Raw genomic sequence first — 15,588 nt, 5'->3', positions numbered from 1 at the left:
TAGGTTACTTGAATTCCATGAGAACACCAGATGGTTTTATTAGTTCGAACTGCCCTAATACAGGCAGTTTTCATGATAATAATTCAACTGATTTTTTGCCTCAGAATTCCAAACATATGAATGAGAAGTGAAACAGCTTAAGTTGCTGTCTGAATTCCTGGAAGATATTTCAAAATTGTAAAATTGAAGGCAGATTGCAGATATGCTGCCACATCTTAATTAAAAAAAAATTAAGGCAGTTTATTAAAAGCTACAAAGTTTGGTTCTGGACACGTCTCTCAGCCTTCATCTATTGAAGTCCAGTTGCCAGAAACCAAGTGAAAACTCAGGCCTTGGGCAACCGGACTTCCGCATAACAAAATCAGACACAGAAAGATTGTTTACGAGTCTCCCAAAATTAGATGCTCAGGCCTGTTTGACCCCCAAAAAGTTGCAATCTCAGTCATCGCTGCCATGTAATTCAAAGGATAAAAGAAGACCCTCAGAAGAATGCCATGTGGAAGATAGTTAACCTTACAATACCAAAAAGGATCTGGAGACAGGGGTGCTGGGACAATGTACATAGTAGGGGTGTTGAGAGCCATTGAACCAAACTGTAAATCCTGTATACAATGGGAACCACTTGAAGCCAGGGGGTGTGGTGCCACCCCTACATCCCCAGTTCCGGCACCTACGTCTGGAGAGGTGAATGATAAGAATTTGATCCTCCACAAAGATGTGGATATAATGCACTTTTTCTTCCCTAAAAATTTAGGTAGTTCCTTACGTAGGGTGACCAGATGTCCCGATTTTATAGGGACAGTCCCGATATTTCGGGCTTTTTCTTATATAGACACCTATTACTCCCCACCCCCATCCCGATTTTTTACACTTTCTATCTAGTCACCCTATCCTTACCTGTGTTATTGGATAACTGTAGCTGGGGGGAGTGTGGGGGGGGGGGGGAAGACTGTCTCTCTAGGTAAAAGGAAATTCCCTAGAATCAATATGTAGAATACTTCCTTGAGCATATATTGCAAGAAGATCGAACAACTGCTTTACCCAGAAGGGGAAACGGTAATTTCCTTGCAGGTTCCTTTAGTTCTCCTATACAAGCCCAGACAGGCGGGTTTGCTTCCTCTTCCCAGCAGGTGAATAAATAAAAGTACTGAATCCTCTTCCTGGAGAAAACCCTCCCGGGAAATAATTCTATTAAGCCAGGTTTGAGATTCTAGTAAGTGCCTTTCAGAGGAAGATGCTATTAGACAAAACCATCTTCCAAAGGAAACATTAAGCTAAAACATTTTGTAAGAGCCCAAGAGGAACGGGCCATGACAGGAACAGGACAATGGAGAAAATCTAGACGGCAAATGAGGCCAGTTGTCCTATTCACGTGCTCAGTGCTCAAGGAGAACTGACTGCCTCAGGTTTCAGAGTGGTAGCCGTGTTAGTCTGTATCAGCAAAAACAATGAGGAGTCCTTGTATATTTGTTAGTCTCCAAGGTGCCACAAGGACTCCTCGTTGTTCTGACTGCCTCAGTGGCACCCACTGACTTCTCAACTTGTCAGAAACAGACATTGTCTTGGCCCTCCTGTGAACACTCTGATACCAGAGTCAAACAACTAAACCGACTTGGCTTTTTGCACCAGCCACCTGAGTGTACTTCTCACATTGTAGAAAACAAGTGAAAGATCTTTTTTATTAATAGCAAGTTGGAAGGTTACCATAAATGCCAATTTATGCACCATGCAAACTGTTACAAGAGCACACACTCTGTGTATATATATAGTTAATACATAAGGTGCCTGGAGATAGTGCTCAGGAACACAACAGCATAAAGCCGGGTTTTGTAGAACCAATAAAACTACTTGTTGTGCCCTGCAAATAATTTTCTCTAGCAGCTCATTACACAATGTGTTACCAGACTCTTCAGCACGGCAGAACCTTATTAAAGTTGGCTGTCTTGCCAAGAAAGTCAACAAGTGAACCCAAGTCAGGACTACCAGGTTATATAATCAGGGTTCCCTCTGTGGTGAACTGGATATAACTGGCAGGATAATGCTCTCTGAAAAACAGTCCAAAGAGTCAGGAAGGGCAGAAACATCATACAGCAGAAAGCTACACTCGTCCCCAGTTACTCTGCTGCTCCTAGTAATTCCTACAATAGACAGACACAGATACTTCCTAACCCAGCCATCTGACCATTTGTCCCAGTCACAGTTATAAAGGTCTGACTGCTTAGGGTGCATGATTGATAAGCTATGTGTGTGCATTAGGAAAGTCTGATTTTAGTATCCAAGAAGCTCGATTTACACAGGCCACATGCCGTATGTACTCTTTTCACTTCAAACTGATGACACAGCTAGGCCCAGCTCATGTATTTGTGAAATAAATAAAGATCCCTGAAATACTACATTATTTTATGGGCCCAGGGATCTGAAACTTGGTGATGGCCATAAAACAGGAGGTTCCATTTCCCCAAGGTCAGCCAGCCAAAAAGCAGAGATCGGATCTGGTCCTGATGCTTACAAAAATCCTCAACAAGGAGAAACACAGAATAATGAAAAGATATGCCTCTCAAAGACTAGACAAACAGGAGTTCTGCTGGAGAAGTGTTCCATCTGCCACCTTGAGACCTAGACCCAGTGCTATATTGCATCCGTGCTACCAGAGGATTTCTAAACAGGGGGGTGGGAGGTGAGGGAAGAGACCCAAAGTAATACTGTGGCCGGAACACCTAAATAAATTCCTGGGGTTGTTTCTAACAAGTGCTATGCAATGTCCACTTGGGTACGAGTACTAGGCTTCTAGCTGGATGAAGTTCAAAGCATGGGCTGAAACCCAGAACTACACATGGATCAGTTCCATGGAGAGCATCTACGGACTCTTTTCTTCATGAGCATGAAGTGAACTAAATGTCTTCCCCATGAGCTCAAGTAAATGAGGCCTCTAGAGTGAAGGGTGTGGTTTTCTTAATCAGCATTCTGAAAGCTCTAGATGCCTGTAAAGATTTATCATCTTATTACTCCTAGTTCAAAAGAGTTGACATGTCTAGAAGCCTTCCAAGGAGGATGAGAAAGGGTAGTTACTAGTAAGGTTTTAACACTGTAACTTTCCAAATTGCAAATGATAAAACCAAAGCATTGCCAACCACCAGCCATGTTCCAAGGCATCAATAAGTCCAATTAAATTGGAACCTGGTTGACAAAGCCAAGTAAGGGGCAGCCTATATGCTGTGTAGTGTTATCTCACTGAGATTCAGAGCCCATGTCATATGTATAAGGCCTAGGAGTACTGTCAGTGGCTGAAGTTTCCCTACGGAAAAGAAAGTCTCTAAAGATGACTATTTTGATTAGGCTTCAAGTCCTCAGGTAAAAACAGTGATTTCTCTACTCTTTACCACAATCTTACGAAGCATTCCTCTCACTGCTACTTTAATGCTTATTTATTTAAAGCTTATTTCCTCGTATCCTAATGTCTCCTGAAATGCCACGTGCCTTGGACAAACAGTGCAATCTTCCGCCAACTGGCCAACAAGTTTCCTCAGGTCGATGCAACATACTGCTGACCAGTTTATAATGAAACCCAGGATGCAATATCATTTGCCCACTGAGTTCTGGCAAAATACCAGCAAGGATCTTTGCCTAGTCATAGCCTCAGGCAGGATAAGAGAAAACAGTTCAGCCAGTTTACTTCCCAGTGCACTTCAAAAGATGGAGTATTTGACAAATTGCCATTAGCACTTACCTGGACCAGTGCTTAACACTGGGTTACACTTTGCTGCATCTAGCCGGGAGCCGTTCCTTTGTCTCTTTGGGGATGGAGGTTACCAACAGCCATCAAGTCTCACTCTTGACTCTACTGACCACCAATGCCATTGACTAGATTGAACTATCATGAACAGGATGGTGTCCAAAAGAAAGCTCTGCCTCTTGAGGAAAGGCTTTGTGAAAAGCAACAGGTCCATCTCATGACCTCGGTGCCATGAGGTGGATGCCAATTATAGTTGGAACATTCCACCAACTCTAAAGACAGCATCTTCAGGATCTCTTTGTGGTCCCTAGTCTCTGCCTACTAGAAGCTTCAACTCTTCAAGAGAAGGAAATCTGCATTAGAATGAAAGGGGTGCTTTCACCTCTTGGAGATGGGAAAAATTAAGCTCTGATGACATCAGACCCTCATATTCCATGAGAATCTTGCTGGTTCATTCAGATCAGTTTTTTCCTTCTGCCTCCACTCGCTGAAAGGAGTGAATCAGCACCAGTTTCTGTAAGCTGGTATAGGATGACTACACGTAAAGTGTTTTTAAAAGAGCAGTACATTTTGGTTCAACTTTTATAATTGGTATAACACACAGGCACCATATGTCGTCTAGACAAAACAAAACAAAACTCCTGTACTTTAAAAAAATAAAAATAAAAAATAAAAAAAATAAAAATTACAGCATTGCCAGTAATAGCTCACAATACTAGCTATCGACTAAGGTTAATGGAACATCTCCAGCCAGCAAGTCTTTTGACTAGAGAGGCATTGGAAACTGTTACACTGAAGTAAGTAAAAGCAGCATTGCCTTGCCCTGCCCCATAAAAAGGGTGTCTTCAGCAAAAGAGGTGTGCACTCCATTACATAGGTGATTGTTCAGAACAGTTTCCAGAACAAATCCGGAACAAATCTCCATCAAACTCACTTCTCATCTGTCAAATCACTACACTCCAATAGAGGTTACCTGTCCTTCTCCCTTAACTACTCCAAACACAATCAAGTTAAAAAGAGAAACATTTTTAAACTGAAAGAAAAGGAGTACTTGTGGCACCTTGGAGACTCCTTTTCTTTTTGCGAATACAGACTAACACAGCTGCTACTCTGAAACCTGTTATTTTTAAACTGAGTTATATCAAAAAAGGTAAGATGCCAGAGCTCTAATGGAGGAGTTCTGTCCCAATTTATTCCTTTCTGCCTTAAACAGGCTCTTTGAGGGTCAGTCAGTGAGATCCAATTTCTTTTTCTTTCTTCAAAGAAATATCCATAAAAAGGAAAAAATAACTAAGACTTTCTTTGTAAATGAGGCCCATAGCTAAGGGAGGTAATCAGAGATGATTACTGACTGCATCCTTACAAAGACAGAATCACTACAAGTTTGTAGACACTACAGAAGTACAGTAGGAATACCAACCCATAAGATACAAAAGCAGGAAAAATAGGGAGACTGTAAATGAATTAGAATATTAGATTTTTGGACCTAAAATTAAGCACATAGAAACAATTTCAAGATTAAAGCTGACCCCCTATCATCTTAAATTTTTTCCTACTTTGAGAACATAGTGGGTTAAATTTTGTTTGTTTGAACAGGATGCTGGATAGGTGGTAAAACATTATGAAGCTAGTGGTCAGATACTCAAACCATACTCCATTAACAATAAATATGCAGATTAGTAAAAAGATAAAATTAAATATATATCTATACCTAGATATACATTTTATTTACCTCACTTGCACTGACCCTTCTTGATCTCAGGATTATTTTATCACAACTGAAAGAAACAGATCCCAATAACGTAACAGTACTCTGGATTCCTTGTTCTTACGTTTTTCACCCACAGCTGATCTTTCTACATTACTAGTGAATTAGACAAACAGCTGTTAATAATTTACAAATGGCTCATTAATTCTATTAGCCACCTTGGACCATCATCAGTTTCAGACTTGGCCCACATGTCTTATTCAAAACCCTTAAATAGATAGGCCTGTCTTCTCTATGGGTGGTGGAGGGAGAAAGAAAGAAAGAAAGAAAAAAAGAAAGAAAGAAAGAAAGAAAGAAAGAAAGAAAGAAAGAAAGAAAATCTATAGGACTGCCCACCTGAGAGATGCTCTGTAGGTATTTCAGTTGTCTTCATTTTAGGAGATCCAGTTAATCTTCAGATTATACAGATAACCTCAATTTTAATTTATATGTTTATTTTTTAAGGAAAAAAGAAAAAAAAAAGATCTGTCCTATGAGAATGCTTTCTTTAAGGCAAGGTGAACACAGGAACAGATTTTCACTTTTCCTCCCCTAACAAAAGAAAATGCATTGATGGGTCTCAGAGGATTCTTTGGAAAGCTCTCATGAATGTGCTTAATCAACAATGGGAACCTATCCAAAAGAAAAAAAAATGCCTGGAAGGTCTGTGTCCCAAGACATTCAGATCAATCCAAGAAAAGAGCTGCCGTCCCCTACTCTACAGGGCGCAGTGGGGGACAGCGCTAGATTTGCATTTGCATTTTATTTTCAGATGTAATTATTAAAAATGATGAAGATAAGTCTGAGAAGAGCCACAAAGCAAAGTGCCAAGAGAATAGAAGCAGCATTTTCTTAGGCTTTGGCCTGAAAGTCTGACTCTTTACACCATCGTAAGTTTAAAAATGCAAATATCAAATAGATCACCATAGAACAGACCTTCCCAGCTGTCATTCTGCAGACCACCAGTGGCCCATGAACACTCACCCTTGGTCCATGACCCTAGTCACAAGGTGCTGGTTATCGTCTCGTTTTCAGCTGCTGTAATATTAATTCTCCATGTGAAACAACTGCTGTAGTTTCCACAGCACTATTAGCTGCCTGGGGTTGCTGTAACATTCTTCAACAATGGAAGAGGAAAGAAAACACTCTTAGCTGCCAAAAATATTAGCAAGCTCCTTCACCAAGACACAAATAAGATGAAATCTCTGCAGAATGTGCATGTGTAACACCCATTTAGTATTACCAAGATGGCCACTCCTCTCATTCTGTCCTTCCCACTCAGCATGGTCTCATACAACCTACAATCCCTGCAGCAGTCTTGGGTAGTTTATCTTGGCACACTCTTCTCGTCTGTTCTTCAGTCTTCAGGTTTTCGGTCTTCAGGGCATACCAGATGCAGAATAGATAGGTACAAAAGGATGAGGAAAGTCTTACACAGTGATCAGAGTAGTCAGATGGCAAAGATGGCACTTGCAATTCTTTATTTAACAAAACCAAACAAAATGCCCATGACCCTCTAGGACACCCAACAGAAGTTTCAAACCCAGTGAGATACATACAGTACATAATACATCGCGGTACCATTCAGGGTACCTGAAACCTTCAAGAGAGATGCTCTGAAAACAAAGAAGAGAATCCCTGGGTTAGGCAGTTAAACAAGAGAGAATGTTCCACAACGGTAAACAGGATGTGCTGCAGAAATTACGCTAGTGTATTCCAACATAAAAAGGGCATGACTTAGATTGGTTTTATTGATGGTTGTGCAACTAGTTGGAAAATAAAACAATGTTGCACCCACGGGAAAACAAATCCCCGAACTTTCCTCCTCACCACTTTCCTGAGAGCTTCACTTGGTAGAGTGAAGAGCACTTCACAGCACTGGAGCCCTCCACCTCAACTGGACACAGATGAGGAGATGGCAATGGTTTGCAATGCACATATTGTTGTGACATTGTGCTGTAAAATATGCATTATGCATAGGCTCTCTCAGGATTTAAGATAGGGTTGCATTTCTAAAAAAATCATGTTAAGAACTGAGGAATAAAGAATTAAAAAACCACATGGGCCACAGCTTCAATTGGTTGAAGTCAGCCTCGCTCTGCTGGAGCAATGATTATTTATTTACAGCAGCTAAGGCTCTGGGTGCATGCTTACAAGTACAAGGGGAAATGGAGAAATGGATGATCCCATATAGGAAATGACAATAGACCTCTCTGTGTTATTATCAAGGGCATCCATTTCAAATAAGATCTTAACTGATTGCACTGCCAGTCAGACACAATGTTCAGTAACACCACTTTCTATTCAGGCCTGCCAATTCACTGGTCTTTCAATGCAAAGATGGTTATGTGAACTATATGAGACCCAAATGTAAATACCAATCTGTTTTGTGGGACCTCTTGTTTACATGCCACCCCAGCCCTTAACACTATACCAAAGGTAAAGCATAATCAAAAGTTAAACTCTAAAATATTTAGAGTCCATTCTAGACCTGGGCTAATACTCCAGAAGTTATTGGTGAATATTTGTTTGAATAAAAACCACAAATATGCTGAGACGTATTTGCATCCCCTTTCATTCATTTCCTGAAAGCATTCATACACATGTGGGGGGTTGTGTTTGTCTGCAAGAATGTGGAAAGTGAAAGTTTCATATTCATGTGAATTCACTGACTCAGTGGTTTATGCCGGAAGTGTTCACGTGGACATGTTGAAATCTCATTTATAAAGCTTCCAACCAAGGAGCAGAAACAATACTCTGGGACCAGTCATACACCACGAACAAGTCATTGAAGTCCATGTTAACAGTTCACAACTAGCTCACAGGCTGAAATATTTTGGAATAGTTAACATAACCACAAAAATCCTACCCTGTTGAGGATACAACAAGAATGGAAAGAGAAGGTAAAATATATCAAATAATGTCTGCACAACTACAAATATTCCCCTACCCTGCTGCTAATTATTTGTACTACAGTAGCCTACAGGCCCTATCCAAAAACATAAAGTAAGAGATAGTCCATACCGTGAAGATGTTGCACTCTAAATAGATGGAGACAGAGGGACAGAGATAAGGAAGTGACTTGCCCAAGGTCACAGAGCAGGTCAGTGGCAGAGCCAGCAACAGAATCCTGGTTTCCAGACTCCTACTCCAGGTCCCTGTCAATTAGACCATGCTGCCTGTGTGCCAACATCTCCAACGTCCTTGGGTTTCTCACCACCCCACCCGTCAAAAAAAGTGTGGGAACAAATCCAACAGTTAGTTTTTTCCAAATGCTGGTGGCTGCACCTGCCATTCACTTCTGCGGCAAAAAACAAAAAGCAAGGCCCTTATGTTTTGTGGGTTCAAAAAGGTTCAAATTGCATCAAGAGAGAGAACCATGTCTTTTGAAAGCATAGGCTGGAATATCTTCAAGAAAGGTTTCCATTTTTGAAGCACTCCTACCACTTTCTTTGGACACTGGGATTTTCTCACGGCTACCTTTAGTTCTCAGATATCATTAAAGACTTGTGGTCCAAGGACTGACCAGGAGAACAATTGCTCCCACAACACAGGCAAAGCAACAGAGCTCTTGTAGCTCATAATGCCATGCCACAAGTGTAGGTACCACTGAGACTGCGTCATGCAGAAAAGTAGCTATCGTAAAGATCTTTTTCTGCAAACTTGAATTGAGGCCTGCAAGAAGTCATGGAACTCAAACGGGAACTCTGCAGTCCGCTCCCTATGAATCCAAGTTCTATGGACAGACACAGATCTGGAATAATCCAATCTTGCTAACATCCTCCCCACTCCCACACCCCACCCTCTCTCTTCTTATCAAAGACATTACTGGTGTAGCACTTCTTTGAAGGGATATCAATAGATAGGCTTGATACCGAGACCCCAGAGATGTTCCCTGCATTGCTGACAAAGGAAAATTAATGTATATGTATTTGCTGGGAGCTGCAGATTTGAGATTCTTCCTAGAGAGAAAACATCAAATGGCAACACTTCTTCAGGTTTTTACTCAACAACAGACCAAGACACCAAGAGCTACCACAGTCTGAGAGGGCCAAGCTAAAAGGTTAGGTGTTCCAATTTATATTTACTGTGGGGTGGGCAAGGCAAACAGGGAGATTACATCTTTACTGTTCGGGTGGCATGGGGTACAGCCAGAAGAGGACCATCTCCCATTCACTAAACCCCTAGCCGTAGTAAGTTCTGTGTGGCTGATGTCATTCCTGAAGGAACCATCATACTGCCAGTGGGTAGCGGGCCCAGCTCCTTTCTCTCTGAGCCAAGTCAACTGACTGGCTCTTGGACTGCCGAGGTCAGAGTGGGAAAGATTTCAGATTTCTTCATGGGGGCTAGTGGGGACCCTGGGCTCCCCATTCTTTGCCAATTCCATTCATAGTGCTAGGTAGGGTTTGGCAGTAGCAGACTGAGCAGCAACTTTTGGGGGGAAGCTGGTAGGAAGAATGGGGACCATCACAGAACTGGCAACTTCACAGAATCATAACAATTAGGGTAAATGACCTGTTGCGTCTCTTCCATCTCTTCCCCTGCCTTCCTCCCAAAGGTAGAATTATGCCCTGGAGCTTTTTAGCACTATCTTGAGATCAGTTTTAAAGATGTTACCATTAGAGACCTATTCCCACAACACAACACATCCCAGTGTTAAGGAGATTTTTCTAGTTTTTAGTTTCATCAATTCCAAAGCCAGAAGAGACTATTGTGATCATCCGGCCTTTATAACACAGAACACAGAACTTCCCCAAAATAATTTTAGAGTAGATCATTTAGAAAAACATCCCATCTTGATTTAAAAATTGGGAGTGATGGAGAATCCGCCACAACCCTAGGTAAATTGTTCCAATTGATGAATTACTTTCACAGTTAAAAATGTATGCCTTATTCCGAGTCTGTACTTCTCTAGTTTCAACTTCCAGCTATTGGACCATGTTATTCCTTTCCCTGCTAGATTGAAGAGCCCATTATTAAATATTTGTTCCCCATGTAGGTACTTCGACTGTAATCAAGTCACCCTTTAACCTTCTCTTTGTTAAGCTAAACAAATTTAGCTCCTTGAATCTATTACTGTAAGGCATGTTTTCTAATCCTTTAATCACTCTTGTGGCTCTTCTCCAAACCCTCTTCAATTTATCAACATCCTTCTTGTATTGTGGAAACCAGAACTGGACACAGTATTCCAGCAGCAGTCGGATCACTACCAAAGACCGAGGTAAAATAACCTCTCTACCTGTACTTGAGATTCCCGTGTTTATGCATCCAAGGACTGCATTAGCCCTTTTGGCCACAGCATCACACTGGGAGCTTTGTTCAGCTGAATATCCACCACGATCCTTTTCAGAGTCACTGTTCCCATAATAGAGTCCCCCATCCTGTAAATATGACCTATATTCTTTGTTCCTATACACATTTACATGTAGCCATATTAAAAAGCATGTTGTTTGCTCATGCCCAGTATTAATAATCTGTCCTCTTCATTATTTATCACTCCCCTAATTTGTGTCATCTGCAAACTTTATCAGTGATTTTGATGTTTTCTTCCAGGTCACTGATATAAATATTAAATAGCTTCAGGCCAAGAACAGATCTCTGTGGGACCCCACTAGAAACACACCACTCAGTGATGATTCCCCATTCACAGATGCATTGAGACCTATCAGTTAGCCAGTTTTTTATCCATTTACTCTATGCCATGTTAATTTTATATCATTCTAGTTTTTTTTATCAAAATGCCATGAAATACCAAGTCAAACATCATACAAACGTGTTTTACATCAACACTATTACCTTTATCAACCAAACTTGTAATCGTATCAAAAAAAGATACCAAGTTTGACAGGATCTGTTTTCCATAAATCCATGTTGATTGGCATTAAATTATATTACCCTCCTTTAATTCTTTATTAATCAAGTCCCATATCAGCTGCTCTATTATTTTGCCCAGGATCAATGTCAGACTGAGAAACCTGTAATTACTCTTTTTAAATATTGGCACAACATTAGCTTTCTTCCAGTCTTCTGGAACTTCCCCAGTGCTCCAAGACTTACAGAAAAATCAAAATTAATGGACCAGTGAGCTCCTCTTTTCAAACTCTTGCATACAAGTTATCTTGACTTGCTGATTTAAAAATGTCTAACTTCCATAGCTGCTCTTTAACGTCCTCCTGAGATACTCGTCAAATGGGGGGAAAAAGAAAAAAAAAGAAAAAAGTGCTGTTGCGATATGATGAGACAACCGCATTTTTTCGAAATACAGAAATATTTATTGAACACTTCTGCATTTTCTGCATTATTATTAATAATTTTACAATTTCAATATAGAAATGGACCAATACTGTTGTCAAGAATCTTTTTTTCCCTAACGTACTTAAAAACTCCTTCTCGTTGTCCTTAACTCTGCTGGCCATAGATTTTCTCCTTGTGTCCCTTTGCTTCCCTACATTTCCTAGCTTCTAATTTATATTCATTACTAATAACTTCCCCTTTCTTCCATTTGTTATATATTATTTTTATAGGTGCCCTCACTTCCCCTCTAAACCAGGTTAGTTTTTTAACTAAAACGGCCTTCTTCCTTGACAGTGGCTTTTCAGGCATCTAATAAAGTAAATAATTATCTATAATCATTCGCCTATTTCTGATTAAATTCTTCCTCCCAGCTGATCTGGCTCATAATTGTTTTCAGCTTTGTGAAATTGGCCCTTTTAAAGCATCGACTGTATATATAATTACTGTTCTGGACTTTATTCTGCTTGCACATTATAAATGTGATGAAGTCATGATCACTTGTACCTAAACTACCATTAATTTTTAGTTCTGTGATCAGTTCATCTTTAGCTATCAAGATGAGGTGTCATATAGAATTCACCTTTGCTGGTGGCTATACTTTTTGAGTTAGGAAATTGTCATCTCTCAGTCTTAGAAATTCCAATGATGTTTTAGTACTGACAGCATGAGACCTCCAGCATATATCACTCAAACCTCATCTTGTGCTTCACCGGTTAAGACACTGATCCATAGGTATTCAAAATCATTTTCGTCTGAGTTTTCAATGACTCAGAAATAGGTAATGTCATTTTTGACAGAGTGCAACTCCCCCTCCCCTTTTACTTACTCGATCTTTCTGAAATAATTTATAACTATTGATTTTAACATTCCACCAGGTTTTACTACTACCAACTAGATTGAATTTATGCTCTTAAAATGAGCAATTCCAATTCCCCTTATTTGTTACCCAGGTTCCTAGCACTGGTGTACTCAGGGAATTAAATTATTTCTTCTCTTCGTGTCCTTTGGTTCCTTGATTAATTTGATTTAACATCTCAATTCTGTTCTAAATGAATGCTCATATCTTCCTTCTTCTTACCCTCCCCATCTGTTCTTAGTTTAACAAGTTTAGTTTTCCCTGAGGGTAAACTGAGAGTTGCCCTAAGGGGAGATCTGACCTCTTCTCTGAAGCTGCTCTGACCTCTTAAGTCTTTGGAAAGGGTAAAAGTTGGCCACCTCCTACCAGCAAGGCCTCCTAACTCCACAGGTATATGAGGCAGCCATAGAGTAGTAAGATGGCTCCTTGAATTCTTCTACTTCTTCCTCTGAACACGGTTAGTGCACTGGCCCCACTATGATCAGGACCAGGTCAAAGCCAAAGTCGAAGCGTCTTCTGCTTTTTCCTTTTAATTGTTTGACTTTACTTTTGCAAAGAAGCATGTTTTGAAAAGTAGGTGCTCCACTCAGACCTATTACCCAGTAACACAAAGGAAATGAGGGGGGAAGAAAAGCCAGACAGACAACACCAATGAAGTCAGTCTAGCAAGCAACTGTCGCTGCTGTCTCTCAGTTCACTTGAAGAGGAGGAGCATTACAAATTGGTATCTGAAGGTACAGAAGTCTTAAATTACTTCCTCTTTCCTTTTAAGGAACAAGAATCCCTTTGGGTTTTCATTGTCCTTTCCTCTGTACTTAGTAACTGACACAGCTTTGGTCAATCAAGATTTTGTGTGTGTGCATACTATGTCTGGATCCTCAGAAAGGCAGTCTGGTAATTTATTTTTAAACTTTGGATCCAGTCACATAGTCCACATTGAAGGGCTTCATTCCTGAAGGTTAGATACTCTTCTGCTATCAGTTTTCAAAAAAAAAAAAAAAAAAAAATAGCCAGATGCAAGCCACCAAGCAGAACAGGAGCAAAGTCCTCTCCTATGCATTGAAGCTTTTCCTCCCCTGTGCCTCACCCGTAAAACAAAGAGATCACAGCAAGATAGTCTGACTAATTCATGTATCACCCTCACCCCATTTCTCTATTTTATTAACTGCAGAATTTTGTGCAAGTCTTAGAATGTTGCATGTTATACTTTTAGAGATTTCTGCAGTGTGCATCTCAGAAACTTCAATGGCGCTCTGCCAATTTATACCAGCTAAGGAACTGATCTTAAGTGACTAGATTCTTTATGGCACAGTGGTGGTGGTTGCTGGGGGGGAGAGGTGTGTGAAAGGAGAGGTGCAAATGTGAAATAAAATTAAAAAAAGTTTCTTACCTGACTGTATTTTTCTAGTATCCATCTCCACAGAGCCTGCAATGGGTCTTCAGGTCTTTGTAATCCAAACCTTGGTGCCATGCCCCTCCTGAAGAGCCTTGTCCCAGAGCTGACAATTTAACTAACTTTATCTCGTATTTTACACATCTAGACACCTGCAGTGCAAGATCACCGAATTTTTTTTTTAAGTTAAGTTTCTGTTTAGCACACAAACTCAGTTGAGCTATATCTGCAGACCTAAATAGTAGAAGACAGGAAAGTAAACATTCAGGTAAGAGACAAAGGTTTCCTCTTCTCAGTCACAACCAGGTCTGGAAGTAGGATTTTCATAGAAGTGCTAAAAGCACAGCCAAGTGGAAGACAGAAAGTTTGTCCCCTACCTTTGATTTTAACTTTTCTTAATGAAAGACATTCACTGGTCAGGATATTACTCATGGCTTAGATTTGCTCATTCCAAAACAAAAACAAAAGGCTTTTTTCCTCCCCTTCTTTCCCCCTTTGAATTCTGACTCAGACAGCTAGACTTCTGCAGCGCTGCACTTTGGGTCCCAAAGATGAATTCCAAGGCTGAAATTACAATAGAAGCTCTATCAGCTGGAGAACCCCCACTCATTTACTCTTGCTGCAGAAGTAATGACTGTAAGAAAGGAGATAGACACATACAGCAAGGCCTCACTAGATGATTAAAAGATGTCTTACGGAATCAGGTTGATGCATCATCCTTCCATTGGCAGATTTGATTGAGCAACAGTTACAAAAAAACTGAAGATGTGAAGACAAAGCTGATACTAGTAGTCTTTGATTCATAACAATGAAGGACCGAAGACTGAAACTTTAGGCTAATTGAAGCTTAAATCCACTATGGAGATCATCCATGCGGCAACAAGGGATGACGGACAGACATCTGGAATATATTTAGGCTGTGGTCTATATACAAACTGAACAAGTCCCTCAGGTCTGCTTGAAATGCACTCATTACAGAAGGTTTCCAAGACTTTAATAGCCAATTTCCAGGAGCAACCATGTTGCTGAACTCTATTCTAGGCTAGTTTTTATGCTGCAGTCACTACAGAGATACCTGAAGCATCAGACTCTCAGGTTTCAGGCTGTAAAAATCAAATCTGCGAAAGTCCAGATAACTGAGTGGGTTCCTGGTGAAGAAGATTCTTGATGAAACTAAGTTTCTGGTTTGGGGAGATGGCCATCTTTAGGATGGTCTATGAGGCCGCTACTGGGTGGCTAGAATTCTAGATGCTGCCCTGTCACGTTTTCATGGTGATTAGGAGAAACGGGCAAAGCACACACGAATATCCGTCCCTGTGGAGGAGAAGGCATCTAGAATCATGGAAATGTAAGGTTGGAAGGGACCTCAAGAGGGCCATCCCCACCTCCCACTCTGAGACAGGATTAAGTATACTTAGACCATCCTGACAGGTGTTTGTCTTACAGGTTCTTAAAAACCACCAACAGGGATTCCACCATCTCCCAAGATAACCTGTTCCAGTGCTTAGTCAGCCTTGATGTTTTGCTTGCCTCCAGTGTATGCTGCTCTGGTAGGCAAGCACTGC

The 15,588-nt window shown here is 40.6% G+C and overlaps 1 protein-coding gene across 6 annotated transcripts in view; it reads right to left on the bottom strand.

The window, feature by feature from the left end:
* ZNF462 (zinc finger protein 462) overlaps window positions 1-15,588 on the bottom strand; it is a 101,824-nt gene that overhangs the window by 62,361 nt on the left and 23,875 nt on the right. The window contains exon 1 of one of the 6 annotated variants that reach the window (XM_077817947.1): window positions 14,021-14,619. The exons of 3 other annotated variants lie outside the window; for them this stretch is intronic. In XM_077817947.1, the coding sequence (XP_077674073.1) occupies window positions 14,021-14,045 (25 nt within the window). In that variant the 5' untranslated portion in view covers window positions 14,046-14,619. Of the gene's footprint in view, window positions 1-14,020; window positions 14,620-15,588 lie in introns of those variants that run through there. 2 more of the 6 variants (XM_077817945.1, XM_077817940.1) reach the window with 2 other exon arrangements.

This window comes from Eretmochelys imbricata, chromosome 5 (genome assembly GCF_965152235.1).
Source record: "Eretmochelys imbricata isolate rEreImb1 chromosome 5, rEreImb1.hap1, whole genome shotgun sequence".
Taxonomy (NCBI): domain Eukaryota; kingdom Metazoa; phylum Chordata; order Testudines; family Cheloniidae; genus Eretmochelys; species Eretmochelys imbricata.
The sequence above is the reverse complement of the archived record's forward strand: the minus strand, read 5'-3'. Positions and strand labels throughout refer to the sequence as shown.